Source organism: Pseudophryne corroboree, chromosome 11 (genome assembly GCF_028390025.1).
Source record: "Pseudophryne corroboree isolate aPseCor3 chromosome 11, aPseCor3.hap2, whole genome shotgun sequence".
Lineage (NCBI taxonomy): Eukaryota > Metazoa > Chordata > Amphibia > Anura > Myobatrachidae > Pseudophryne > Pseudophryne corroboree.
The window spans coordinates 1,766,184-1,793,556 of NC_086454.1; the positions used below are offsets into that span (position 1 = coordinate 1,766,184).

The 27,373-nt window shown below is 51.3% G+C and overlaps 1 protein-coding gene across 1 annotated transcript in view; it reads left to right on the plus strand.

Moving 5' to 3' along the window:
* Nucleotides 1-7,429: 7,429 nt before the first annotated feature.
* The window catches only part of NAT10 (N-acetyltransferase 10), a 184,029-nt gene continuing 164,085 nt past the window's right edge, over nt 7,430-27,373 (plus strand). The window contains exons 1-4 of the mRNA XM_063946085.1: nt 7,430-7,511; nt 16,161-16,282; nt 20,647-20,738; nt 20,827-20,998. Coding sequence (XP_063802155.1) covers nt 16,175-16,282; nt 20,647-20,738; nt 20,827-20,998 — 372 coding nt within the window. The 5' untranslated portion in view covers nt 7,430-7,511; nt 16,161-16,174. The remainder of the gene's footprint in view (nt 7,512-16,160; nt 16,283-20,646; nt 20,739-20,826; nt 20,999-27,373) is intronic.

The window sequence follows — 27,373 nt, forward strand, 5'->3', positions numbered from 1 at the left end:
TGGGAAGGGAGCAATACAGCGACACATGAAAGAAAGAGAACTTGTGGGCAATGTCAAAGGCTACTGGAGAACTTGTGAGCAATGTTTAAAGGCACTGATCGATGAAGAACTCGTGAGCGATGGTGAAAGACACTGAAGAATTTGTGAGCAATGTTTAAAGACACAGATGAATGAAGAACTTGTGAGCGATGATGGACACTGAAGAATTTGTGAGCGATGTTTTGAAGACACTGATGAATGAAGAACTTGTGAGCGATGGTGAAAGACACTGAAGAATTTTGTGTGCGATGTTTAAAGACACTGATGAATGAAGAACTTGTGAGCGATGGTGAATGACACTGAAGAGTTTGTGAGCGATGTTTAAAGACACTGATTAATGAAGAACTTGTGAGCGATGGTGAATGACACTGAAGAATTTGTGAGCGATGTTTAAAGACACTGATGAATGAAAAACTTGTGAGCGATGGTGAATGACACTAGAATTTGTGAGGGTTGTTTTAAGACACTGATGAATGAAGAACTTGTGAGCGATGGTGAATGACACTGATGAATGAAGAACTTGTGAGCGATGGTGAATGACACTGAAGAATTTGTGAGCGATGTTTAAAGACACTGATGAATGAAGAACTTGTGAGCGATGGTGAATGACACTGAACGCTGGAAACACTAGAGTTGGTTCAGCCCGCAGGCCATGCTGAATCCAGGGAGCGCTGGCAACTGCACTGCAGAGGAACACACAAGTTGTTCGGATCACTGGAGACTGTGCTGCAGGAAGGCACCCTGAATGCTAGAAGCACTGGAGTATATCTGCTGGGGAACACACTGCGTACGGGAGCTCTGGCATCCACTTCAGTAAAGAGACGATACTCAGGCGCTGAGGCTCTCCCGGCGTCTGGTTTTGAATCTCCCGCCCCTACTGGATTGGTGAAGCGGGTAGTGACGTCACCTGCACCCCGCCCACGTGACGCCGGCTGTCATGGCGGTGCCCACGCTCCGGGGAACCGCCGGGAGCCGCGCCAGCCAGACGCCGGGACCCGAGGACCGCCAAAGGTGGGAACCGCCAAACGGACCAGCACCCACGCAGGGGTAAGCGCGGCGGCCGCTGCCCCTGGCGTGTGACAGTACCCCCTCCTCCAGGAGTGGCCCCTGGACACTTCCCGGGCTTTGTTGGATGTCTGGAATGGAAGATCCGCACCAGTCGGGGAGCCGTAACTTCAGTAGCTTTGACCCAGCTCCTCTCCTCAGGGCCATAACCTTTCCATTCTACCAAGTACTGCAGATTCTTGTGAAGATAACGGGAGTCAAGAATAGCTTTGATTTCAAATTCCGTTCCAGCTTCAGTCTCTACAGAGGTTGGCCTAGGGGACTCTGAATGGAACCGATTTAAAATAAGGGGACGAAGGAGAGAAACATGGAAGGAATTTGGTACTCGAAAGTGGGAAGGCAAACCCAATTTGCAGACAACCGGGTTCAGAACTTGCAACACGGGGTAAGGGCCAATGAACCTCGGGGCAAACTTCATAGCGGGCACTCTTAAACGGAGATTGCGGGTAGAGAGCCATACTCTATCACCAACTTTGTATTGGGGAGCTGCCCGTCGCTTCCTATCCGCAAAGAATTTGTAGCGGCCGGAGATTTTCTTGAGGTTAACGTGAACCCTACTACAGATTTGGCTGAAGTGCCGAAGAGTAGAGGCTGCAGCAGGAACATCTTCCGTGGGACAGACGGGTAATTCTGGAACTTGAGGATGGAATCCATAGTTAATGAAGAATGGGGACTCACCAGTGGAAGAGTGGTACAAATGATTATGGGCAAACTCGGCCCAGGGCAACAGTTCCACCCAATCATCTTGCGAAGGAGAGATATAAACGCGGAGAAAAGTCTCTAAATCTTGATTGACGCGTTCAGTTTGCCCATTGGTCTGAGGATGGTAGGCAGATGAAAACTTAAGTTTTATTTGTAAGGCTGAACAGAGGGCCCTCCAGAATCTTGCAGTGAACTGCACCCCCTGATCAGAGACTATTTCCTGAGGTAACCCATGCAGGCGGAAGTGTTCACGGATAAATAATAAAGCCAATTTAGGAGCTGACGGTAACCCGGTCAAAGGAACAAAATGTGCCATTTTAGAAAAGCGGTCAATAATCACCCAGACGGTATTGTGACCCTTGGAGGGGGGCAATTCGGTGACAAAGTCCATAGAAATATGGGTCCAAGGCCTCTTAGGAATGGACAGTGGATGAAGCAACCCCGCAGGAGGCAGACGAAGAATTTTGTGCTGAGGACATGAGTTGACATAATCTTGTATGTCCTTCTTCATAGTGTCCCACCAGTATGACCTTCGTAGAAACTCCCACATTTTTGGAACTCCAGGATGACCGGAAAACTTGGAGGTATGAGCCCACTGCAGCAACTTCGGTCGAAATTTAGCTGGTACAGACATTCTCCCAGGAGGAGGACCCAAAGCGGTGGGAGCTGCCGAAATAGAAACTGGACTGAGAATCAAAGCCTTTCCAACGGAATTCTCCTCATCCGAAGCCGTTAAGGAACGAGATAGAGCATCAGCCTTAGTGTTAAAAGTCCCGGCCCGGTACTTAATGATGAACAAGAATCGAGTGAAGAAAACCGCCCATCTAGCTTGACGGGGATTCAAGCACTGGGCTGTCTTGAGATACAGCAAGTTCTTGTGATCGGTGTAAATCGTAATTAGGTGTTTAGCACCTTCCAATAGATATCTCCGTTCTTCCAGGGCAGATTTTATTGCCAAGAGTTCCTGGTCTCCGATGGTGTAGTTTCGTTCAGCAGGAGAGAACTTGCGAGAATGGAAACCACATGGATGTAACTTCCCGTCAGAGGAGTACTGTGAAAGCACGGCACCGATGCCTACTGAGGAAGCATCGACCTCCAAGGAGAATGGTTTTGAAAAATTCGGTTGCTGAAGTACCGGAGCGGACATAAAGGCTGCTTTCAACCGGGCGAACGCTGCTACAGCTTCAGAAGACCAGTGACTTGGGTCAGACCCCTTTTTGGTTAGGGCAGTAATTGGTGCCACAATGGTAGAGAATCCCTTTATGAATTTCCGGTAGTAATTCGCAAAACCCAGAAATCTTTGTACCGCTTTCAAGGAAAGAGGCTGAGTCCAGTCCCGAATAGCAGTAAGTTTTTCCGGATCCATGCGAAGCTCCGTACCTGAGATGACGTAACCAAGAAATGGAATTGAAGGGACCTCAAAGGTACATTTGGAGATCTTGCCGTAGAGATGATTCCTTCGTAGATGAAGAAGTACCTCCTTGACCTGTACTCTGTGCTCTGTGAGATTCTTAGAAAATATCAGAATGTCATCCAAGTATACCACTACACTCAGGTATAACATATCTCGGAAGATTTCATTCACAAATCCTTGGAAGACGGCAGGGGCATTGCTGAGGCCAAACGGCATTACGAGATATTCGTAATGCCCGTCCCTGGTATTGAAGGCCGTCTTCCATTTGTCCCCCTGTCGAATACGTATCAAATTATAGGCTCCCCTTAAGTCGAGCTTAGTGAAGACATGGGCTCCGCGAACCCTATCAAATAGCTCCGTGATGAGCGGCAAAGGATATTTGTTCTTAATGGTGATATCATTTAAGCCGCGGTAGTCAATACATGGTCTCAACCCTCCGTCCTTCTTCTTCACAAAAAAGAAGCCTGCTCCCGCCGGGGAGGTAGAGGGGCGAATGAATCCTTTCTGCAGATTAAACTTGATATAGTCCGACATGGCTTGGGTCTCGGGTAATGATAAGGGATAAGTGCGTCCCCGGGGTGGCATTTTCCCTGGGATGAGCTCAATGGGACAGTCCCAGGGTCTATGGGGTGGTAACTGATCGGCCGCCTGTTCCGAAAACACGTCTGTGAACTCCTGATAGGCTTCCGGAATGAGCTCTTCATCCGACTTGGAAGATACACGGAGCGGGTAGACAGGAGTGAGACAATTAGAATGACAAAATGAACTCCAGGATACTATTTGTGACGACTTCCAGTCGACGTGAGGGTTGTGTACTTTAAGCCAAGGAAGACCAATAACAAAATCGTGAGGCATCTCCCGAATCACTAGGAACTCCAGATGTTCTTGATGCAGAGCTCCAAGCTACAGCTTGATTGGCACTGTGCGACTTGAAATAAGACCATTAGAAATTTGGGTACCATTGATGGCAGTCAGCGTAATAGGTCGTTCGACGGATTGTAACTGTAAACCCAGTTTTTGGACGCAAGAAAGAGAAACAAAATTCCCGGCCGGAGAAAGGAACAAGTCGGAGCGGGGGAACCAGCCGGAGGAGGACGGACGTCACCACCTATAAGGTTTGTAGTATAGGGAGAGTCAGGCATTCGGGACTATCTATATGCGGACCTGCCTGTACGCCAAAAAAACGGAACCCCTGCAATTCTTAAACACCGTTTGGAGATCTCAGTCACTATACAAAAGGGCTGTAAACATCAGAATCTTTTGTTTTTAATTAACCCTTTTTCAATTTACAGGTATTGCACATTTTTTATACTGTTGTTTTAATAATATAGCCATTTAATTTATATGGCTATATTCATTTACACATAATCCAAGCGCTTTGTCATATCCACCTACTGAAGAATTTGTGAGCAATGTTTAAAGACACTGATGAATGAAGAACTTGTGAGCGATGATGAAGGACACTGAAGAATTTGTGAGCGATGTTTTGAAGACACTGATGAATGAAGAACTTGTGAGCGATGGTGAAAGACACTGAAGAATTTTGTGTGCGATGTTTAAAGACACTGATGAATGAAGAACTTGTGAGCGATGGTGAATGACACTGAGGAATTTGTGTGCGATGTTTAAAGACACTGATGAATGAAGAACTTGTGAGCGATGGTGAATGACACTGAAGAATTTGTGAACGATGTTTAAAGACACTGATGAATGAAGAATTTGTGAGCGATGGTGAATGACACTGAACGCTGGAAACACTAAAGTTGGTTCAGCCCGCAGGCCATGCTGAATCCAGGGAGCGCTGGCAACTGCACTGCAGAGGAACACACAAGTTGTTCGGATCACTGGAGACTGTGCTGCAGGAAGGCACCCTGAATGCTAGAAGCACTGGAGTATAGCTGCTGGGGAACACACTGCGTACGGGAGCTCTGGCATCCACTTCAGTAAAGAGACGATACTCAGGCGCCGAGGCTCTCCCGGCGTCTGGTTTTGAATCTCCCGCCCCTACTGGATTGGTGAAGCGGGTAGTGACGTCACCTGCTCCCCGCCCACTAGACGCCGGCTGTCATGGCGGCGCCCACGCTCCGGGGAACCGCCGGGAGCCGCGCCAGCCAGACGCCGGGACCCGAGGACCGCCGGAGGTGGGAACCGCCAAACGGACCAGCTGCCACGCAGGGGTAAGCGCGGCGGCCGCTGCCCCTGGCGTGTGACAGCTTGGACTTTTTCGTCTTAGCGGTCTGAAAGGACTGCGATGTCGAGGAAGAAAAGGGTTTCTTCATAGGAGGAGCAGCTGAGGCAAGAAAAGGTGACTTACCCGCGGTAGCTGTGGAAATCCACGCATCCAATGCTTCCCCAAATAGAGCCTGACCTGTGAAGGGTAGGTTCTCTACACTTCTCCTGGGGGGGTCATCTGTAATGCATGCTGACAGCAGCCCCCTGTGTTTATATTTTCAAGTGATATAGGGGAGAGGGGAAAGGAGAATGTGTGTGTTAAGTAAAGAGAGTGTGTGTGTGTGTGTGTGTGTGTGTGTGTGTGTGTGTGTGTGTGTGTGATTAAGTAAAGTGTGTGAGTGTTATTAAATAAAGAGAGCGTGTGTGATTAAGTGTGTGTTATTAAGTAAATGTGTGTATGTGTTATTAAGTAAAGAGTGTGTGTGTGTTTGTAATAGGTGAAAGGTGTGTGTGCATATAAAGTGAGAGATGTGAGCGCGTAATAAGTGAAAGAGGTATGTGTGTGCGTAATAAGTGAAAGAGGTATGTGTGTGCGTAATAAGTGAAAGAGGTGTGTGTGTGCGTATAAAGTGAAAGAGGTGTGTGTGTGCTATATATTTATTTACACATAGAGTTTCATTTCATTCCTGCCCCCACCTATTCATAGCTCCACACTTACATTGGAAACCCCCCTTCACAAATCCTACGTTTGCCCCTGACATGGCTATGTGAGAGAACATACACACCCCCCCCCCCCCCCCGCACACACACACAGGAAAATGTCAGACATAGTCTCGTCTCCCCCCCCCCCCCAAGTACCTTCAGAGAAACACAGAGCTTGGAGCCAGCCCACACATGGCGCTTAATTAGGCAGTTGTAAACAAAACACCTGGCGCTGACTGTGTACCCTTAATAGACTACACAGTAATTTACAGACCCCCCCCTTCTACAACCCCTGGTACCGCACAGGATAGCTGGAGTCGTGTGGAGTGACAGCACTCCAGTCAGCGTCTCTGTAGCTGTATCTGCAGGGAGAAAATGGCGCTGAACCCGCTGGGTCCACTCTGAGGAGAAGCTCCGCCCCTTGAGCATGGCGTGTCTTTCCGCACTTTCAATTCTTTATACTGGCCTGATGTGTGGCTGGCAGCGTTACTGGGGTCCCTGACAGCCGTGAGTGACCAGTGTAGGGTGCCTGCGCTGGCCCAGGGCGCCCCTCATAGCACCGCACTGTGTACCGCTGAGCTCTCCGGAGCACAGTTAGTACTGCGCTCCTACCCTGTTGCCGCCATTCACACCGGCTCCCCGCTTGTGGGGTTGCCAGTGACTCACTCGCCACCGGAATCTTCTGGCTCTGTTAGTGGGTGGCGGCATGCTGCTGGGGCGAGCAGTTCCCCTGTGGCGGAGAACGATCATCACCCTCTGGAGCTCAGTGTCCAGTCAGCGGAGACAGTGGCTCAGACCCCGCAGGCCGGACACTACTCCCCCCCTAAGTCCCACGAAGCAGGGAGGCTGTTGCCAGCAGTCTCCCTGTGCCTAAATTACTCTTAGAAAAAAAATAAAACTAGAAAAACTCCTATGGAGCTCTCCTAGCTGTGACCGGCTCCTCCGGGCACATTTTCTAAACTGAGTCTGGTAGGAGGAGCCAGCCCACATTGTTAAACTCTTAAAGTGTCAATTGCTCCTGGTGGACCTGTCTATACCCCATGGTACTAATCTGGACCCCAGCATCCTCTAGGACGTAAGAGAGAGAAAAAAAAAGACAACTTGAAAAATCTAAGGAGCCTGTGCCGCTTGTTATTGGCAGCTATGGTGGTGACGTCAGTATGGTGGTGACGTCAGTGACAGAGTAATTGCCCGGCCTGGGAATCTCTCTCTGTCACAGGTCACACGTGGGAGCCTCCCTGCAGGTGCTAGAGGAAAGGTACGAGGATGTCGGCCATTTTGCCGTAGACTGAGGGTAAGGCACACAGCATAGCGTCCTGTACTCGCGGCTCCGGGACTGCGGACAGCGTTATATCCGGGAGAGCTCGTGTCGGCTGCTTCCTGCGCACATGTGCGAGTCTCTGCTGCCTGACCCGGGGTATGTCCGCAGTAGGGTGTGCGGGTGACATGGGGTGTATGCGGGTGAGCCGGGGGTTATGTACTGGGGCTGTAGGGTGCGTGCGGGTGAGCGGGGGCATGTACAGGGGCTGTAGGGTGCGTGCGGGTGAGCCGGGTGCATGTACTGGGGCTGTAGGGTGCGTGCGGGTGAGCTGGGGCATGTACAGGGGCTGTAGGGTGCGTGCGGGTGACATGGGGTGTATGCGGGTGAGCGGGGGCATGTACAGGGGCTGTAGGGTGCGTGCGGGTGACATGGGGTGCGTGCGGGTGAGTCGGGGGCATGTACTGGGGCTGTAGGGTGCGTGCGGGTGAGCGGGGGCATGTACAGGGGCTGTAGGGTGCGTGCGGGTGAGCGGGGGCATGTACTGGGGCTGTAGGGTTCGTGCGGGTGAGCCGGGGGCATGTACTGGGGCTGTAGGGTTCGTGCGGGTGAGCCGGGGGCATGTACTGGGGCTGTAGGGTGCGTGCGGGTGAGCTGGGGGCGTGTACAGGGGCTGTATGGTGCGTGCGGGTGAGCTGGGGCATGTAGAGGGGCTGTAGGGTGCGTGCGGGTGAGCCGGGGGCATGTACTGGGGCTGTAGGGTGCGTGCGGGTGAGCGGGGGCATGTAGAGGGGCTGTATGGTGCGTGCGGGTGAGCTGGGGCATGTAGAGGGGCTGTAGGGTGCGTGCGGGTGAGCCGGGGGTTATGTACTGGGGCTGTAGGGTGCGTGCGGGTGAGCGGGGGCATGTACAGGGGCTGTAGGGTGCGTGCGGGTGAGCCGGGTGCATGTACTGGGGCTGTAGGGTGCGTGCGGGTGAGCTGGGGCATGTAGAGGGGCTGTAGGGTGCGTGCGGGTGAGCCGGGGGCGTGTACAGGGGCTGTAGGGTGCGTGCGGGTGAGCGGGGGCATGTACAGGGGCTGTAGGGTGCGTGCGGGTGACATGGGGTGTATGCGGGTGAGCGGGGGCATGTACAGGGGCTGTAGGGTGCGTGCGGGTGACATGGGGTGCGTGCGGGTGAGTCGGGGGCATGTACTGGGGCTGTAGGGTGCGTGCGGGTGAGCGGGGGCATGTACTGGGGCTGTAGGGTTCGTGCGGGTGAGCCGGGGGCATGTACTGGGGCTGTAGGGTGCGTGCGGGTGAGCTGGGGGCGTGTACAGGGGCTGTATGGTGCGTGCGGGTGAGCTGGGGCATGTAGAGGGGCTGTAGGGTGCGTGCGGGTGAGCCGGGGGCATGTACTGGGGCTGTAGGGTGCGTGCGGGTGAGCGGGGGCATGTACAGGGGCTGTAGGGTGCGTGCGGGTGACATGGGGTGTATGCGGGTGAGCGGGGGCATGTACAGGGGCTGTAGGGTGCGTGCGGGTGACATGGGGTGCGTGCGGGTGAGTCGGGGGCATGTACAGGGGCTGTAGGGTGCGTGCGGGTGAGCCGGGGGCATGTACTGGGGCTGTAGGGTGCGTGCGGGTGAGCTGGGGGCGTGTACAGGGGCTGTATGGTGCGTGCGGGTAAGCTGGGACATGTAGAGGGGCTGTAGGGTGCGTGCGGGTGAGCCGGGGGCATGTACTGGGGCTGTAGGGTGCGTGCGGGTGAGCCGGGGGCATGTACTGGGGCTGTAGGGTGCGTGCGGATGAGTCGGGGGCATGTACTGGGGCTGTAGGGTGCGTGCGGGTGAGTCGGGGGCGTGTACTGGGGCTGTAGGGTGCGTGCGGGTGAGCCGGGGGCATGTACTGGGGCTGTAGGGTGCGTGCGGGTGAGCCGGGGGCATGTACTGGGGCTGTAGGGTGCGTGCGGGTGAGCTGGGGGCATGTACTGGGGCTGTAGGGTGCGTGCGGGTGAGCTGGGGGCATGTACTGGGGCTGTAGGGTGCGTGCGGGTGAGCCGGGGGCATGTACTGGGGCTGTAGGGTGCGTGCGGGTGAGCCGGGGGCATGTACTGGGGCTGTAGGGTGCGTGCGGGTGAGCCGGGGGCATGTAGAGGGGCTGTAGGGTGCGTGCGGGTGAGCTGGGGGCTCCGCTGCGCTCGGCACAGGTTATCGTTCCCAATTGTAGTCCACGTGGATCGTATAGTATGAAAAAGTGAAAAAAAACTGTGAAAAACCCATGTTGACCTAGAGACCAGATACCTTTTAGAAGTGCAGATGTTGCCCATGGCAACCAATCAGATTCTACTTATTTTATCTAGTACCTTCTAGAACAGGGCTGGCCACACCAGTCCTCGAGATCTAGCAGCAGTTCATGTTTTCCACACCACCTGGCTGGTGCAAGATCTGCTGCATTCATTCCAGACTGACAATTTTACAGTTCTCCAGGAGGCCTGGAAAACATGAACTGTTGCTAGATCTTGGGGACCGGTTTGGCCAACCCTGTTCTAGAAGATAATAGCTAGAATGTGATTGGTTGCTATGGGCAACAACTCCACTTCTAAAATCCTGCACTTTAGTAAATATACCCCTTAGGGGGAGTATCAATTTTCATCGCGTCCGCAGCTCCTGTCTAAACTGACGGGAGCTATTTAATGGTTTGTGCCAATGGGCAGGAATACCGCAGGCGCCCATGTTTTTGAGGTGGTGAGATGAAATTGTCAGTCTGTGCCTTGTGGTACTGACCGGTAGCGTAGTCTGGGCTGCTTTATGCAGGTAAACCTGTTGTTTTTTGGCACAACACGTGTGATAAGTAATATGCGCCTCAGGCGGTCGCGCCCAATCAAAGCAACAATTGAATAGTTCCGTTGGGTACTAAAAGAAACCGTTACGTCTTGCACTTAATAAACCGCTGTGGTGTGTGCACGAGAAGTGAATGAAAGTATTGTGCTTTGGGTTTATGGGAATTATATGGGTGCAATTACTAAATAGCAGCGTGTGCCCGTAGCTCACTTCTATACTACATTTCTCTAACGTCCTAGTGGATGCTGGGAACTCCGTAAGGACCATGGGGAATAGCGGGCTCCGAAGGAGGCTGGGCACTCTAGAAAGTTCTTAGACTACCTGGTGTGCACTGGCTCCTCCCACTATGACCCTCCTCCAAGCCTCAGTTAGATTTCGTGCCCGGCCGAGGTTGGATGCACACTAGGGGCTCTCCTGAGCTCTTAGAAAGTTATAGTCTTAGAATTTTTTTTTTTCAGTGAGACCTGCTGGCAACAGGCTCACTGCAGCGAGGGACTAAGGGGAGAAGAAGCGAACTCGCCTGCTTGCAGCCGGATTGGGCTTCTTAGGCTACTGGACACCATTAGCTCCAGAGGGATCGACCGCAGGCCCAGCCTTGATGTTCGGTCCCGGAGCCGCGCCGCCGTCCCCCTTACAGAGCCAGAAGCAGGAAGATGGTCCGGAAAATCGGCGGCATGAAGACATCCTGTCTTCACCAAGGTAGCGCACAGCACTGCAGCTGTGCGCCATTGCTCCTCATACACACTTCACACTCCGGTCACTGAGGGTGCAGAGCGCTGGGGGGGGGCGCTCTGAGGCAGCAATAAAAACACCTTGGCTGGCTAAAATACCTCAATATATAGCCCCTGGGGCTATATATGAGGTAAATACCCCTGCCAGAATCCCAAAATAAGCGGGAGAATAGGCCGCGAAAAAGGGGCGGAGCCTATCTCCTCAGCACACTGGCGCCATTTTTCCCTCACAGCTCGGCTGGAAGGAAGCTCCCTGGCTCTTCCCTGCATTTCTACAATACAGTAAGAGGGAAAAAGAGAGGGGGGGCACTAAATTGGCACTGTATACAGTATAAGCAGCTATTAGGGACATAACTCAGTTAGTCCCTGTATATATATAGCGCTCTGGTGTGTGCTGGCATACTCTTACTCTGTCCCCCCAAAGGGCTTTTGTGGGTCCTGTCCTCTATTTGAGCATTCCCTGTGTGTGTGGAGTGTGTCGGTACGGCTGTGTCGACATGTTTGAGGAGGATAATGATGTGGAGGGGGAGCAGATGCCTTTAGCAGAGATGTCACCCCCTGCGGGGCAGACACCGGAGTGGATGGTATTATGGCAAGAAATGAGTGCACGTATAGACTCCTTACATAAAAAATTTGACGACATGCCGACTGTGGGACAGCCGAGTCTTCAGCTCGTGCCGGTCCAAGGGTCTCAAAAGTCATCAGGGGCTCTAAAACGCCCGTTATCTCAGGTGGCACAAGTAGATGTCGACACGGATACTGACGCCAGTGTCGACGACGATGAGTCAAATTTAATGCCCGTTAAGGCCATTCGCTGCATGATTGAGGCAATGAAAGAGGTGTTAAATATTTCTGATTTACATCCAGGTACCACAAAAAAGGGTATTATGTTTGGGGAGAAAAAACTACCTGTAGTTTTTCCCCCGTCAGATGAATTAAATGAAGTGTGTGAAGAAGCGTGGGCTTCCCCTGAAAAGAAATTGGTGATTCCTAAGAAATTACTAATGGCGTTCCCTTTCCCGCCAGAGGATAGGTTACGTTGGGAAACACCCCCGAGGGTGGATAAAGCGCTCACACGTTTGTCAAAAAAGGTGGCACTACCGTCCCAGGATACGGCCGCCCTTAAGGAACCTGCTGATAGAAGGCAGGAGGCGATCCTGAAGTCTGTATATACACACTCAGGCATTATACTCAGACCAGCAATTGCGTCAGCTTGGATGTGCAGTGCTGCCGCTGCATGGTCAGATAACCTGTCAGAAAATATTGACACACTAGACAGAGACACGATCCTGTTAACAATTGACCATATCAAAGACTCAGTCTTATACATGAGAGATGCACAGAGGGAAATCTGCCGGCTGGCATCTAAAGTAAGTGCACTATCTATCTCTGCTAGGAGATGCTTATGGACTCGCCAGTGGACTGGAGATGCAGATTCCAAAAGGCACATGGAAGTTTTGCCTTATAAAGGGGAGGAATTATTTGGGGATGGTCTCTCCGACCTAGTTTCCACAGCAACGTCTGGGAAGTCAGCATTTTTACCCCATGTCCCCTCACAGCCTAAGAAGGCGCCATTTTATCAGGTTCAGTCCTTTCGATCCCAGAAAAATAAGCGGGGAAAAGGAGGGTCTTTTCTGTCTAGAGGCAGAGGCAGGGGAAAAAGGCTGCAGCAAACAGCAGGTTCCCAGGAACAAAAGTCCTCCCCCGCTTCCTCTTCCAAGTCCGCCGCATGACGGTGGGGCTTCACAAGCGGAGCCAGGTACGGTGGGGGCCCGCCTCAGGAATTTCAGCGATCAGTGGGTTCGCTCACAGGTAGATCCCTGGATCCTTCAAATAGTATCTCAGGGATACAGGCTGGAATTCGAGGCGATTCCACCCCGCCGTTTCCTAAAATCCGCCTTGCCGATTGCTCCCTCAGACAGGGAGGCAGTGCTAGCGGCAATTCACAAGCTGTATTCCCAGCAGGTGATAATCAAGGTACCCCTACTTCAACAAGGCCGGGGTTACTATTCCACACTATTTGTGGTACCGAAACCGGACGGTTCGGTGAGACCCATTCTAAATTTGAAGTCCTTGAACACATACATAAAAAAATTCAAGTTCAAGATGGAATCGCTCAGGGCGGTTATTGCAAGCCTGGACGAGGGGGATTACATGGTATCCCTGGACATCAAGGATGCTTACCTGCATGTCCCCATTTACAATTCTCACCAGGAGTACCTCAGATTTGTGGTACAGGATTGCCATTACCAATTCCAGACGCTGCCGTTTGGACTCTCCACGGCACCGAGGGTATTTACCAAGGTTATGGCGGAAATGATGATACTCCTTCGAAAAAAGGGAGTTTTAATTATCCCATACTTGGACGATCTCCTAATAAAGGCACGATCCAAGGAACAGTTGTTAGTGGGAGTAGCACTATCTCAGGAAGTGCTGAGCCAGCACGGTTGGATTCTGAATATCCCAAAGTCACAGCTGGTCCCCACGACACGTCTAATGTTCCTGGGAATGATTCTGGACACGGCCCAGAAAAAAGTGTTTCTCCCGGAGGAGAAAGCCAGGGAGTTGTCTTCTCTAGTCAGAGACCTCCTAAAACCAAAACAGGTATCGGTGCATCACTGCACGCGGGTCCTGGGAAAGATGGTAGCTTCTTACGAAGCAATTCCATTCGGCAGGTTCCATGCCAGAATCTTTCAGTGGAACCTGTTGGACAAGTGGTCCGGATCGCATCTTCAGATGCATCGTTTAATAACCCTGTCTCCACGAACCAGGGTGTCTCTTCTGTGGTGGCTGAACAGTGCTCATCTTCTGGAGGGCCGCAGATTCGGCATACAGGACTGGGTCCTGGTGACCACGGATGCCAGCCTACGGGGCTGGGGGGCAGTCACAAAGGGAAGAAATTTCCAGGGACTATGGTCAAGTCAGGAGACTGCCCTTCACATAAATATTCTGGAACTAAGGGCCATTTACAATGCCCTAAGTCAAGCAAAATCCCTGCTTCTACACCAGCCGGTGCTGATCCAGTCAGACAACATCACGGCAGTCGCCCATGTGAATCGACAAGGCGGCACAAGAAGCAGGACAGCGATGGCAGAAGCCACAAAAATTCTCCGATGGGCGGAGAATCATGTACTAGCACTGTCAGCAGTGTTCATCCCGGGAGTGGACAACTGGGAAGCAGACTTTCTCAGCAGGCACGACCTCCACCCGGGAGAGTGGGGACTTCATCCAGAAGTCTTCAAAATGATTGTAAATCAATGGGGTCGTCCACAGGTGGACATGATGGCGTCCCGCATAAACAAAAAACTAGAGAAGTATTGCGCCAGGTCAAGAGACCCTCAGGCGATAGCGGTGGACGCCCTAGTGACACCGTGGGTGTACCGGTCAGTATATGTGTTCCCTCCTCTACCTCTCATACCAAAGGTACTGAGAATAATAAGAAAGCGAGGAGTAAACACAATTCTCGTGGTTCCGGATTGGCCAAGAAGAGCGTGGTACCCGGAACTTCAAGAGATGATCTCAGAGGACCCTTGGTCCCTGCCGCTCAGACAGGACCTGCTACAGCAGGGCCCCTGCCTGTTCCAAGACTTACCGCGGCTGCGTTTGACGGCATGGCGGTTGAACGCCGGATCCTGAAGGAAAAGGGCATTCCGGAGGAAGTCATTCCTACGCTTATTAAAGCCAGGAAAGATGTTACGGCAAAACATTATCACCGCATATGGCGGAAATATGTTGCATGGTGCGAGGCCAAAAAGGCCCCAACAGAGGAATTTCAACTGGGTCGATTTCTACATTTCCTGCAAGCAGGAGTGAATATGGGCCTAAAACTAGGCTCCATTAAAGTACAGATCTCGGCTCTGTCGATTTTCTTTCAAAAGGAACTAGCTTCAGTACCTGAAGTTCAGACATTTGTGAAAGGAGTGCTGCATATTCAGCCCCCATTTGTGCCTCCTGTGGCACCGTGGGATCTCAACGTGATGTTGAATTTCTTGAAATCACATTGGTTTGAGCCACTAAAAACCGTGGATCTGAAATATCTCACGTGGAAAGTGGTCATGTTATTGGCCTTGGCATCAGCCAGGCGAGTGTCAGAATTGGCGGCTTTATCATGTAAAAGCCCTTATCTGATTTTTCATATGGATAGGGCAGAATTGAGGACTCGTCCCCAGTTTCTCCCTAAGGTGGTGTCAGCGTTTCACCTGAACCAGCCTATTGTGGTGCCTGCGGCTACTAAGGATTTGGAGGACTCCAAGTTGCTAGACGTTGTCAGGGCCCTGCAAATATATGTTTCCAGGACGGCTGGAGTCAGAAAATCTGACTCGCTGTTTATCCTATATGCACCCAACAAGCTGGGTGCTCCTGCTTCTAAGCAGACTATTGCTCGTTGGATTTGTAGTACAATTCAGCTTGCACATACTGTGGCAGGCCTGCCACAGCCTAAATCTGTCAATGCCCATTCCACAAGGAAGGTGGGCTCATCTTGGGCGGCTGCCCGAGGGGTCTCGGCTTTACAACTTTGCCGAGCAGCTACTTGGTCAGGGGCAAACACGTTTGCAAAATTCTATAAATTTGATACCCTGGCTGAGGAGGACCTGGAGTTCTCTCATTCGGTGCTGCAGAGTCATCCGCACTCTCCCGCCCGTTTGGGAGCTTTGGTATAATCCCCATGGTCCTTACGGAGTTCCCAGCATCCACTAGGACGTTAGAGAAAATAAGAATTTACTCACCGGTAATTCTGTTTCTCGTAGTCCGTAGTGGATGCTGGGCGCCCATCCCAAGTGCGGTCTATCTGCAATACTTGTACATAGTTATTGTTAACTAAATCGGGTTATTGTTGAGCCGTCTGTTGAGAGGCTCTATCGTTTCATACTGTTAACTGGGTTTCATATCACGAGTTGTTCGGTGTGATTGGTGTGGCTGGTATGAGTCTTACCCGGGATTCAAAATCCTTCCTTATTGTGTACGCTCGTCCGGGCACAGTACCTAACTGAGGCTTGGAGGAGGGTCATAGTGGGAGGAGCCAGTGCACACCAGGTAGTCTAAGATCTTTCTAGAGTGCCCAGCCTCCTTCGGAGCCCGCTATTCCCCATGGTCCTTACGGAGTTCCCAGCATCCACTACGGACTACGAGAAACAGAATTACCGGTGAGTAAATTCTTATTTTCATTGCATCCTGTACAGTAAGGACTAAATCCTGCGCCAGTCTTATCGCCACCTGATATTTATTTTATCCTGATACAGAAACGCTGTCCTCCCCAGGTTCTGTGATCACAATGCAGCGGAAGAAGATTGATAACCGTATCCGGGTGCAGATTGAGAACGGAGTGGCCGAGAAATTCAGAAGTTTGTTTGTAATTGTGGGAGATCATGGAAAGGATCAGGTAAAGGAAGTCTGGAAGCGGTGACATCACTGATATAGGCCAGTATGGATGAGAATGCCGCCTGTTCATTATCAGGGCACCAGCCATACCAGCTGATGGTGACTAGGGCATGGAGCGGAGGCACGGTCTGTTCCCATAGGTAAAGGTGCCTGTCGATATTCTGTTAGCGCTGCGTTATCTGTCACCCACGACAGAAGTAAGCGTTAGCTGCTGGTTCGGGGCCTGTCTGTAACTGAATAGCTGTGGGCACTTTACCCGAGAGAACAGAGCGTGTGACTGACGCTGCCCCGGAGAGTTTAGGTGTGTGGTTTCCTGATCAGCAGAATGACCCGGCTTATGCACAATAAATGTCACTATTTTTCTATCATTGTAAATGTTGCTGTACCCTAGCCGTGTGAGCGCAGCGGCATTCATCTAGTGGTGAACACCGCATGTGGTGGCAGATTCTGTTTCAGTGGTGCCACCATAAATCACGGCCTTCCTAGTGATTGGAGGATGGTGCTCGGTTTCTGGACCTCTCCTGTGACGTCACAGATCTGCCTCTTGTGCAGGAGGACGCAACCATCAGCCGCACGTCTGTGTATAATCGGCCTTCTTACGAACACTAGTTGCGCAGATGGAGCTGAGACACCGGAGCCATTTTGGCAACGTACAGGGACGCAGTTACACGTGTAAACTAAAACCTCGCCCAGATAACGATAAGCCCTTATTTACAGATGTGCACCTAGCATGTATGCGCCATACGGCGTGAGACTGTTTCTTTACATTTTGCATCTTTTTCACACCGCAGATGCAGCAAATCGCCATTTAAAGTTTGAGGAATTAGTTTTAAACACATCCAAAGTCTCATGAAACAGAACAGAACTTGTTGTGGGAAAAGGCCGCTGCACCGCACCTCTCACACAGGTTCATACTGGCCGACGCACGCAGATGTACAAATGTCACAGTGCTTGTTGTGGGAAAAGGCCGCTGCACCGCACCTCTCACACAGGTTCATACTGGCCGACGCACGCAGATGTACAATGTCACAGTGCTTGTTGTGGGAAAAGGCCGCTGCACCGCACCTCTCACACAGGTTCATACTGGCCGACGCACGCAGATGTACAATGTCACAGTGCTTGTTGTGGGAAAAGGCCGCTGCACCGCACCTCTCACACAGGTTCATACTGGCCGACGCACGCAGATGTACAAATGTCAGTGCTTGTGGGAAAAGGCCGCTGCACCGCACCTCTCACACAGGTTCATACTGGCCGACGCACGCAGATGTACAAATGTCAGTGCTTGTTGTGGGAAAAGGCCGCTGCACCGCACCTCTCACACAGGTTCATACTAGCCGACGCACGCAGATGTACAAATGTCAGTGCTTGTGGGAAAAGGCCGCTGCACCGCACCTCTCACGCAGGTTCATACTGGCCGACGCACGCAGATGTACAAATGTCAGTGCTTGTGGGAAAAGGCCGCTGCACCGCACCTCTCACACAGGTTCATACTGGCCGACGCACGCAGATGTACAAATGTCAGTGCTTGTTGTGGGAAAAGGCCGCTGCACCGCACCTCTCTCACAGGTTCATACTGGCCGACGCACGCAGATGTACAAATGTCACAGTGCTTGTTGTGGGAAAAGGCCGCTGCACCGCACCTCTCACACAGGTTCATACTGGCCGACGCACGCAGATGTACAAATGTCACAGTGCTTGTTGTGGGAAAAGGCCGCTGCACCGCACCTCTCTCACAGGTTCATACTGGCCGACGCACGCAGATGTACAAATGTCAGTGCTTGTTGTGGGAAAAGGCCGCTGCACCGCACCTCTCACAGGTTCATACTGGCCGACGCACGCAGATGTACAAATGTCACAGTGCTTGTTGTGGGAAAAGGCCGCTGCACCGCACCTCTCACACAGGTTCATACTGGCCGACGCACGCAGATGTACAAATGTCACAGTGCTTGTTGTGGGAAAAGGCCGCTGCACCGCACCTCTCACACAGGTTCATACTGGCCGACGCACGCAGATGTACAAATGTCACAGTGCTTGTTGTGGGAAAAGGCCGCTGCACCGCACCTCTCACACCGGTTCATACTGGCCGACGCGCGCAGATGTACAAATGTCAGTGCTTGTTGTGGGAAAAGGCCGCTGCACCGCACCTCTCACACAGGTTCATACTGGCCGACGCGCGCAGATGTACAAATGTCAGTGCTTGTTGTGGGAAAAGGCCGCTGCACCGCACCTCTCACACAGGTTCATACTGGCCGACGCACGCAGATGTACAATGTCACAGTGCTTGTTGTGGGAAAAGGCCGCTGCACCGCACCTCTCACACAGGTTCATACTTGCCGACGCACGCAGATGTACAAATATCACAGTGCTTGTTGTGGGAAAAGGCCGCTGCACCGCACCTCTCACACAGGTTCATACTGGCCGACGCACGCAGATGTACAAATGTCAGTGCTTGTTGTGGGAAAAGGCCGCTGCACTGCACCTCTCACACAGGTTCATACTGGCCGACGCACGCAGATGTACAAATGTCAGTGCTTGTTGTGGGAAAAGGCCGCTGCACCGCACCTCTCACACAGGTTCATACTGGCCGACGCACGCAGATGTACAATGTCACAGTGCTTGTTGTGGGAAAAGGCCGCTGCACCGCACCTCTCTCACAGGTTCATACTGGCCGACGCACGCAGATGTACAAATGTCACAGTGCTTGTTGTGGGAAAAGGCCGCTGCACCGCACCTCTCACACCGGTTCATACTGGCCGACGCACGCAGATGTACAATGTCACAGTGCTTGTTGTGGGAAAAGGCCGCTGCACCGCACCTCTCTCACAGGTTCATACTGGCCGACGCACGCAGATGTACAAATGTCAGTGCTTGTTGTGGGAAAAGGCCGCTGCACCGCACCTCTCACACAGGTTCATACTGGCCGACGCACGCAGATGTACAAATGTCAGTGCTTGTTGTGGGAAAAGGCCGCTGCACCGCACCTCTCACACCGGTTCACACTGGCCGACGCACGCAGATGTACAATGTCACAGTGCTTGTTGTGGGAAAAGGCCGCTGCACCGCACCTCTCTCACAGGTTCATACTGGCCGACGCACGCAGATGTACAATGTCACAGTGCTTGTTGTGGGAAAAGGCCGCTGCACCGCACCTCTCACACAGGTTCATACTAGCCGACGCACGCAGATGTACAAATGTCAGTGCTTGTTGTGGGAAAAGGCCGCTGCACCGCACCTCTCACACAGGTTCATACTAGCCGACGCACGCAGATGTACAAATGTCACAGTGCTTGTTGTGGGAAAAGGCCGCTGCACCGCACCTCTCACACAGGTTCATACTAGCCGACGCACGCAGATGTACAAATGTCACAGTGCTTGTTGTGGGAAAAGGCCGCTGCACCGCACCTCTCACAGGTTCATACTGGCCGACGCACGCAGATGTACAATGTCACAGTGCTTGTTGTGGGAAAAGGCCGCTGCACCGCACCTCTCACACAGGTTCATACTGGCCGACGCACGCAGATGTACAAATGTTAGTGCTTATTGTGGGAAAAGGCCGCTGCACCGCACCTCTCACACAGGTTCATACTAGCCGACGCACGCAGATGTACAAATGTCAGTGCTTGTTGTGGGAAAAGGCCGCTGCACCGCACCTCTCACACAGGTTCATACTAGCCGACGCACGCAGATGTACAAATGTCACAGTGCTTGTTGTGGGAAAAGGCCGCTGCACCGCACCTCTCACAGGTTCATACTGGCCGACGCACGCAGATGTACAATGTCACAGTGCTTGTTGTGGGAAAAGGCCGCTGCACCGCACCTCTCACACAGGTTCATACTGGCCGACGCACGCAGATGTACAAATGTTAGTGCTTATTGTGGGAAAAGGCCGCTGCACCGCACCTCTCACACAGGTTCATACTAGCCGACGCACGCAGATGTACAAATGTCACAGTGCTTGTTGTGGGAAAAGGCCGCTGCACCGCACCTCTCACACAGGTTCATACTAGCCGACGCACGCAGATGTACAAATGTCACAGTGCTTGGTGTAATCTGGCACAATACTGTTGTCACACCCGGTTGCTCTTGTTTGTAAGATGCACATTTGAGGAAGAAAGACACTACGCGTGGCTCAGTCGCTGAGGAGGCTATTTGCAGAGACATGAGCACAGTGTAGAGGACACGTCTGTTTGATGCCACATATGGCGTATAGCCAAATCAGCGACAGCCTCTTTTCTGAGCAAAGTCCTAGTGTTCCAGCGGACACTAATGTATGAAGATGTGACTGATAATTACGTATTGCTCTTTTTCTCCCGGTTCTGTTCTATATATTAATATGTACGGTGCAATTTGTGCGGCTATTCACAGGTGGTCATTCTGCATCACATGCTCTCCAAAGCTGCCGTCCGAGCCCGGCCCTCGGTTCTTTGGTGTTATAAGAAGGAACTGGGCTTTAGTAGGTAAGTAGTGCTCTTTCCTGTAATAACCAGTCTGTGGCCACAACCACTGTGAGGAGCTGACGTCTGACCGCTGTTACTCGTGCTATAGCCACAGGAAGAAAAAAATGAGGAAACTGCAGAAAAGGATAAAGAGCGGCTCACTGAACATCAATGAGGACGACCCCTTCGAGCTTTTTATCGCAGCCACCAACATCCGTTATTGTTACTATAATGAGACTCATAAAATCCTGGGGAACACTTATGGCATGTGTGTATTACAGGTGAGTGTACCACCATCTTTCTTCATAACCGTGCTTAGCAAAGTGACCACTAGATGGCGCTGTTCCTGTGCCACTGTCATTTGGTATTTATTAAGCAATGCAAAGTAAGTGTTTAATAAATGCAGAAAACAGAGTTTGTGTAGAATATAAATAAGGGCAGTAGTAATTGCCAACACGCATTAATAGAACAGGAAAATCATGTCTAAGAATCATTCATTCTGGCAAATCATACTTAGCTATTTACAGTGCGGACGGATTTCATCATTTCATGACTATAACTGTGTATGTATAGAAATATATATATATAAAATGAGCTTTACAAAAGGTTAAATTGTCAAGAATAGATAAATAAAATAAATGTTGTAGTGGGAAAGAGGTCTGTGGACATTCTGTAGTAAAAGGGATATACGGCTGCTGGATTGTAACTTTACTGCCGTTCATCCTCTTCCTAGCAAAGCTCTGATCTGCCTACGTCTCAGTACAGTGGGTACTAACTGGGCATAGGTATATGGCAGCAGTTATCTGGGGGCAGATCTACTACTGGGTACCAGCCATTCAGCTTCTACCTGCCACGTTACAGGCTGTGTTTTAAAAATAAAGTTAAGAGCTGATTGGTTGTTACTTTATCTCTCTTCAAGGCTTGGTGCATTTGCCTCTTAGACCAGGCATGTCTAAACTGCAGCCCTCCAGCTGTTGTGAAACTACATATCCCAGCATGCCCTAACAGTTTTGCTGTCAGAGAATGCTAAAGCTGTGTCAGGGCATGCTGGGATGTGTAGTTTCTCAACAGCTGGAGGGCCGCAGTTTGGACATTCCTGCCTTAGACATTTAGAAACCAGCACCCAGGTTAATACAGCGTAGTTCTGTATATAACTTCAGGCGCGTGGGTCATTAGAGCTGTATTGTCCAGTAAACCTCTTTCTTTCTGCAGCGGAGTACACTGTATTCCACAGGAAATTACATCGGGTGTAGCGTTAGATCTTGATCCGAGTCGCCAACAGGCTAAAGCTTTGACTGTTCCCAGGATTCCTTGCACTGCCTCCTCTATAACCCTGCCTCCAGGCACTGGAGCCCCCCCTCCCCCTAGCGGCGCTGTATACTCCCGCACCCCGGTTGCCGGGTACTTACAGTGGAGGCGCTCCGGCTTCATCAGGCACACACCCGCCGCTGCTATCGGGATCACGTGTCCGCAAGTTCAGGGAGGAGGTAAGAGGGTCCCCCAGGCGGGACCCGCCGAAATCGCAATCCGTCGCGGTCTCTGGAGACGGACTGTACCGCTGGCGTGGACACTGTGGCCGTACAGGGACCCCACTAGACCACCAGGGCAAGGGACACCAGTCGGATTTACTAAAATCCGTTTCGTATAGTCCCCGCAGTACCCGGTGGTGAAGTCCAGCAGAGTGGATAAAGCTCTGACCTGTAGCCCCTCCCCCAGCCCCAGGCGCCGTTTACTGCAAATGTTCCCGCCCTGGAGCTCTCTCTCTCTCTCTCTCTCTCTCTCTCTCTCTCTCTCTCTCTCTCTCTCTCTCTCTCTCTCTCTCTGCGTTTGGGGGCCATTACAAGAGCTGCGCTGATCCTGGGACTGCTGGGCTAGGCCTCCTCTGTAAAGCCGCCTGCATCGTCAGCACTGTGTATTTGCAGGACACTTAAGTATTCTACATGTCATTTAGACAGCGTTAGTTAAGAACAAGTGCATTACTACAGGGATATTTAGTACAAGTACCCTGTGATATACATCCAGTGTTTACTGGGCATTGTTATACCTGTATACATAGTAGGGAGGCCAATCCCGGGGCATTTTTTCAATCCCGGGATTCGGGATTGAAAAATGCTCAATCCCGGGATTGCAGTAGGGAACAGTGTAGGGAGCAGGGAAAGTATATGTGGAGGGCAGCAAGGCAGGGTGGATGTAGGGAGCAAGGGAGGGTGGGTGTAGGGAGCATGTAAGGAACAGGAAGGGAGGGTGGGTGTAGGGAGCATGTAAGGAACAGGAAGGGAGGGTGGGAGTAGGGAGCAGCGGGAGAGTGGATATAGGGAGCAGCGGGAGAGTGGATGTAGGGAGCAGCGGGAGAGTTGGTGTAGGGAGCAGCGGGAGGGTGGGTGTAGCGAGCAGCGGGAGAGTGGGTGTAGCGAGCAGAGGGAGGGTGGGTGTAGCGAGCAGCGGGAGAGTGGGTGTAGGGAGCAGCGGGAGAGTGGGTGTAGGGAGCAGCGGGAGAGTGGGTGTAGGGAGCAGCAGGAGAGTGGGTGTAGGGAGCAACGGGAGAGTGGGTGTAGGGAGCAGCGGGAGGGTGGGTGTAGGGAGCAGCGGGAGGGTGGGTGTAGGGAGCAGCGGGAGGGTGGGTGTAGGGAGCAGCGGGAGGGTGGGTGTAGGGAGCAGCGGGAGGGTGGGTGTAGGGAGCAGCGGGAGGGTGGGTGTAGGGAGCAGCGGGAGAGTGGGTGTAGCGAGCAGCGGGAGAGTGGGTGTAGCGAGCAGAGGGAGGGTGGGTGTAGCGAGCTGCGGGAGTAGGGATTAGCGGGAGAGTGGGTGTAGCAAGCAGAGGGAGGATGAAAGGAGCAGAGAGTGTGGGTGTAGGTAGCGAAGATAAACACTTACGGGCGGGCCGCGGGCACCAGCCATGGACACACACACTGACCGCGCTGGCAGCATTTCAAACATAACGCTGGCCGCCAGCCAGTCAGAACTGGCAGTCCGGCAGCCAATCGGGGGCCGCTGCTGCTGCCGCTTCCCTGATTGGCTGCGGTCTGCCAGCTCTGATTGGCTGGCGGCCGGTGCTACGTTTGAAATGCCGCCAGCGCGGTAAGTACGTGTGTCCTTAGCTGATGTAACTCCCTCGCTGACAGCCGGGCAGCGCTGAGCTATAGTGCTCAGCGCTGTCCGGCAAAACTGCGCATGCGCACTCTAATCCCGTGAATCCCGGGATTGGAGGCTCCAATCCCGGGATTCAAATCCCAGCATTTTTGGGCCCAAATCCCGGGATCCCGCCGATCCCGGGATTGGCCTCCCTAATACATAGTATTATGTAGTATTACTAGTCCAGTGCAGTTTTATTGTCGTTTGTAATAATTTCTGCATTGTACATGTGACTGTGTGTACCAATAGCTGCTGTGTGGTTCCTATTCCGTGTATCTCACACATATTGCTATCCATATTTCTCCGGCTGGGTCCACAGGTTATCCACAGGATAACATTGGGATATGCCGGAGCAACAGCGGAAATGGCACCAAACGGTCACAAGCTTTCTGGCCTCCCAGGATGCATCGGGGCTCCTCCATATAATCCCGCCCACTGACTCAGTCAAATCAGTTTTTTTGTTTGGTGCCGTAGGAGCCGGACCATGGTCACAGGGCTTCTGTTAATAGCAGCCTGAAGCTTTTATTATTTTATTTTTATAGTCTTACTATGTGTTTGAGTGATCTTTCTTAACAGCGTCTTAAACACATGCTAGAAAGAGTCGCTCCAACAACTCTCCACCGGGTCGCAACAACGCTTACCTTCGCGGTACAGTGCTGTCTCGGCGGGCGTCTGTGTCGGATGATTCTAGCAGGTCCAGCAGACGTTACCAGGCTGTGGCCGGAGCATGGGGGGAAGGTAAGTCTATGGATTTCCTCTTACTAGGGGAATTCGGACACAGCCGCACTGTATTGGAGGAGACTACAAACAGTGGTTGATGCGCCGCCACTCTTAAGTGCAACAGCGCTATGCTTTAGGGATCATAGACGCCAGGACTGGGTTGAGGCCGCGATCCTTAGGGTTTATGTCAATGGGGGGAGTTAGACGCTCTCCTTGTCACCCCTCCCCCAAGTTCATGACCAGTTTCGGCGCGTCTCCCGTCCATGAACTAATGACCTCACTTCCGTCTCAGACGCTACCACGAGGGTACTCGGTCGCAGCTTAGATGCTGCGATGGTGCACACTAGACTTTCCACCTAGACCAGGTCGCAGACCGGAGCGTCTGCATACACTTATCGTTCACTGAGTGTCTGTGTCCGTTAATGAGCATCTGTGTCTCTCATCGGTTATCAGAGCGGCAGTGTACACTAGTAGCGTCTGAATCCACTCAGTGTCTTTCGAGCGTATTGATGGATATGGAAGTGTGGTGAGTCTCCCTGTATCCCACTCTACGGAGAAAGGGTTATACAGTACTAAAATTCTTTCTACATGTTAGTATGAATTGTTAATTTTGGTACATATTGCATATAAGGCCTGTACATTACTGTTGTTTTCTGCATGATATGTCTGAAAAACTGGTTAAAAACAGAAATACAATTGTTCCACTTACTTGTAAGTAATTATGATGGTTGATTGATTGTATTCTCATATGACAATGTCTAATATTTAATATGTGACTGACTGCTATTATGTGTGCTGACTTTTATATGTTGTCAGTTTTGTTCTGAACCTCAATTCAGGTGCACGGTTGTGGTCAGATTGATTTCACTTCTATATATCTCTATATATAGGTGATTTTCAGTCACAAATTGTGTAGTTGTAAAAACAGAATATTTACTATGTCTGTGAGCGGCAAAAGTGACGATGATAATGTATCAGGCACTCCTACATCCTTAACATGTTTGTCTTGTAAAACAGGGTTAATTGGAATAGCCCAGTTGGTCACTTATGAGGGGTTATGTGCAAACTGTTTTGCTTATCGGCAAAGTAAACAGCAGGATTTTGTTCAGCAAACAATAGAGCCACCATGGAGTATGTTCGCACAGACTTTGTCTTCGATAGCGGACACATTAACTCCGGCAGCTCCATTCCAGGGAATAGGTTACACTATTAACCCATACATGCAGCTCCCTCCTTATGGTTTGGTTCCAGTAGCTTCTACAAGTAACCAGGTTATTAACCAAGGTGCAGGTAAGACTAATATAGATACATCCATGTTGCAGACTACACAAGATGATACAACAGATGATGATACAGTATATTCAAATACTCCGTATGATGATCAGTCGCAGGGCTTCAGCTCAGAGGATGTAGCTGAACTTATTGATGCAATGAAGGCTATTCTCTCTTTGGAGGAATCAGCCAAAACAGTGTCAAAATTTAAAGCACCTGTGTTTAAACGAACAAAAACAGGACTGAATTCCAGGGTCAGAGGATCTGACAGAAATAATGGAAGAACCCTGGACTACGCCCAGTAAAAAATATAAGATTCTGAAAAAATGGGATTCTTCTTATACATTTCCAGCTGCGGATTGTTCAAAAAGAGAAGTTCCTCCTAAAGTAGATGCACATGTACTGCGACTTGTGCATAAATCTGCTTTGCCATTGTCTTCTACCTCACTAAATGATGTCACAGATAGAAGAGTAGATAGCTTCTTGAAAAATATTTTTTCTCTCTCGGGAGTGGTGGCAAGGCCTGCTATGGCTTCAGCCTGGATGGCAAGGGCAATGGTAGAATGGGTGGAGGAACTAGAGAATGGCCTCTCCCCTCCTAATAGGGAGCAGAAGTCTCATCTAGGCCATATAAGACAAGCTGCGCAATATTTGAAAGAAGCAGCAATTGATATGGGTACGATTGCTTCTAAAGCATCAGCCTTGACGGTAGCCGCTTGTAGGGCAGTTTGGCTACGCACTTGGAAAGCAGATGCAGAATCCAAGAAAGCTTTGTAAGTGTTGCCTTTCACTGGTAATATATTGTTTGGAAAACAATTGTCAGATATTCTAGAATCGGAAGCGGAATCCAAAAAGGTCAGATTTCCGGCTAGTTATAATCCTAAGACTAGGGGTTCAAAATTTCGGCCATTTCGATGGCAAGGCAAAGCAAAAGCGAAAGAGGAGCCTAAGCAACCCCAGTTCAATAGATCAGCCATGGGTAGGAAGCAATGGGCTAGTAGAAGGCCAGCTTCCAAGCCAGAACAGAAGCCATCAGTCTGAGGATACGGGCCTCCGCCTGGAGGATTCCAGGGTTGGGAACCGACTCCTTCAATTTGCACACATATGGCAGCAGTCGACGACAGATGCTTGGATGCAGAAGGTGGTCTCTCTCGGTTATGGTTTCCCTTTCAGGAGGCAGCCTCCTCAAAGGTTTTTTTGCACCAACCTGTCTCGTATAGAGTCGAAGGCCAACGCCCTGCAAGAAGCAGTTCAGAAATTGCTTCAGTCTGGTGTAATTATCCCAGTACCCCCATCGCAACGGGGACAGGGTTTTTACTCCAATCTATTTTTGATTCAGAAGCCAAATGAGTCATTCCGACCAATTCTCAATCTCATAATGTTAAACACATACATTTGGATTCCAAGGTTCCACATGGAGATGTTGCGCTCCATAGTTTTTGCTATGGAACCGGGAGATTACATGGTTTCTCTGGATATACAGGATGCTTACCTACATGTGCCCATAGCACGGTCTCATCAATGTTACCTCC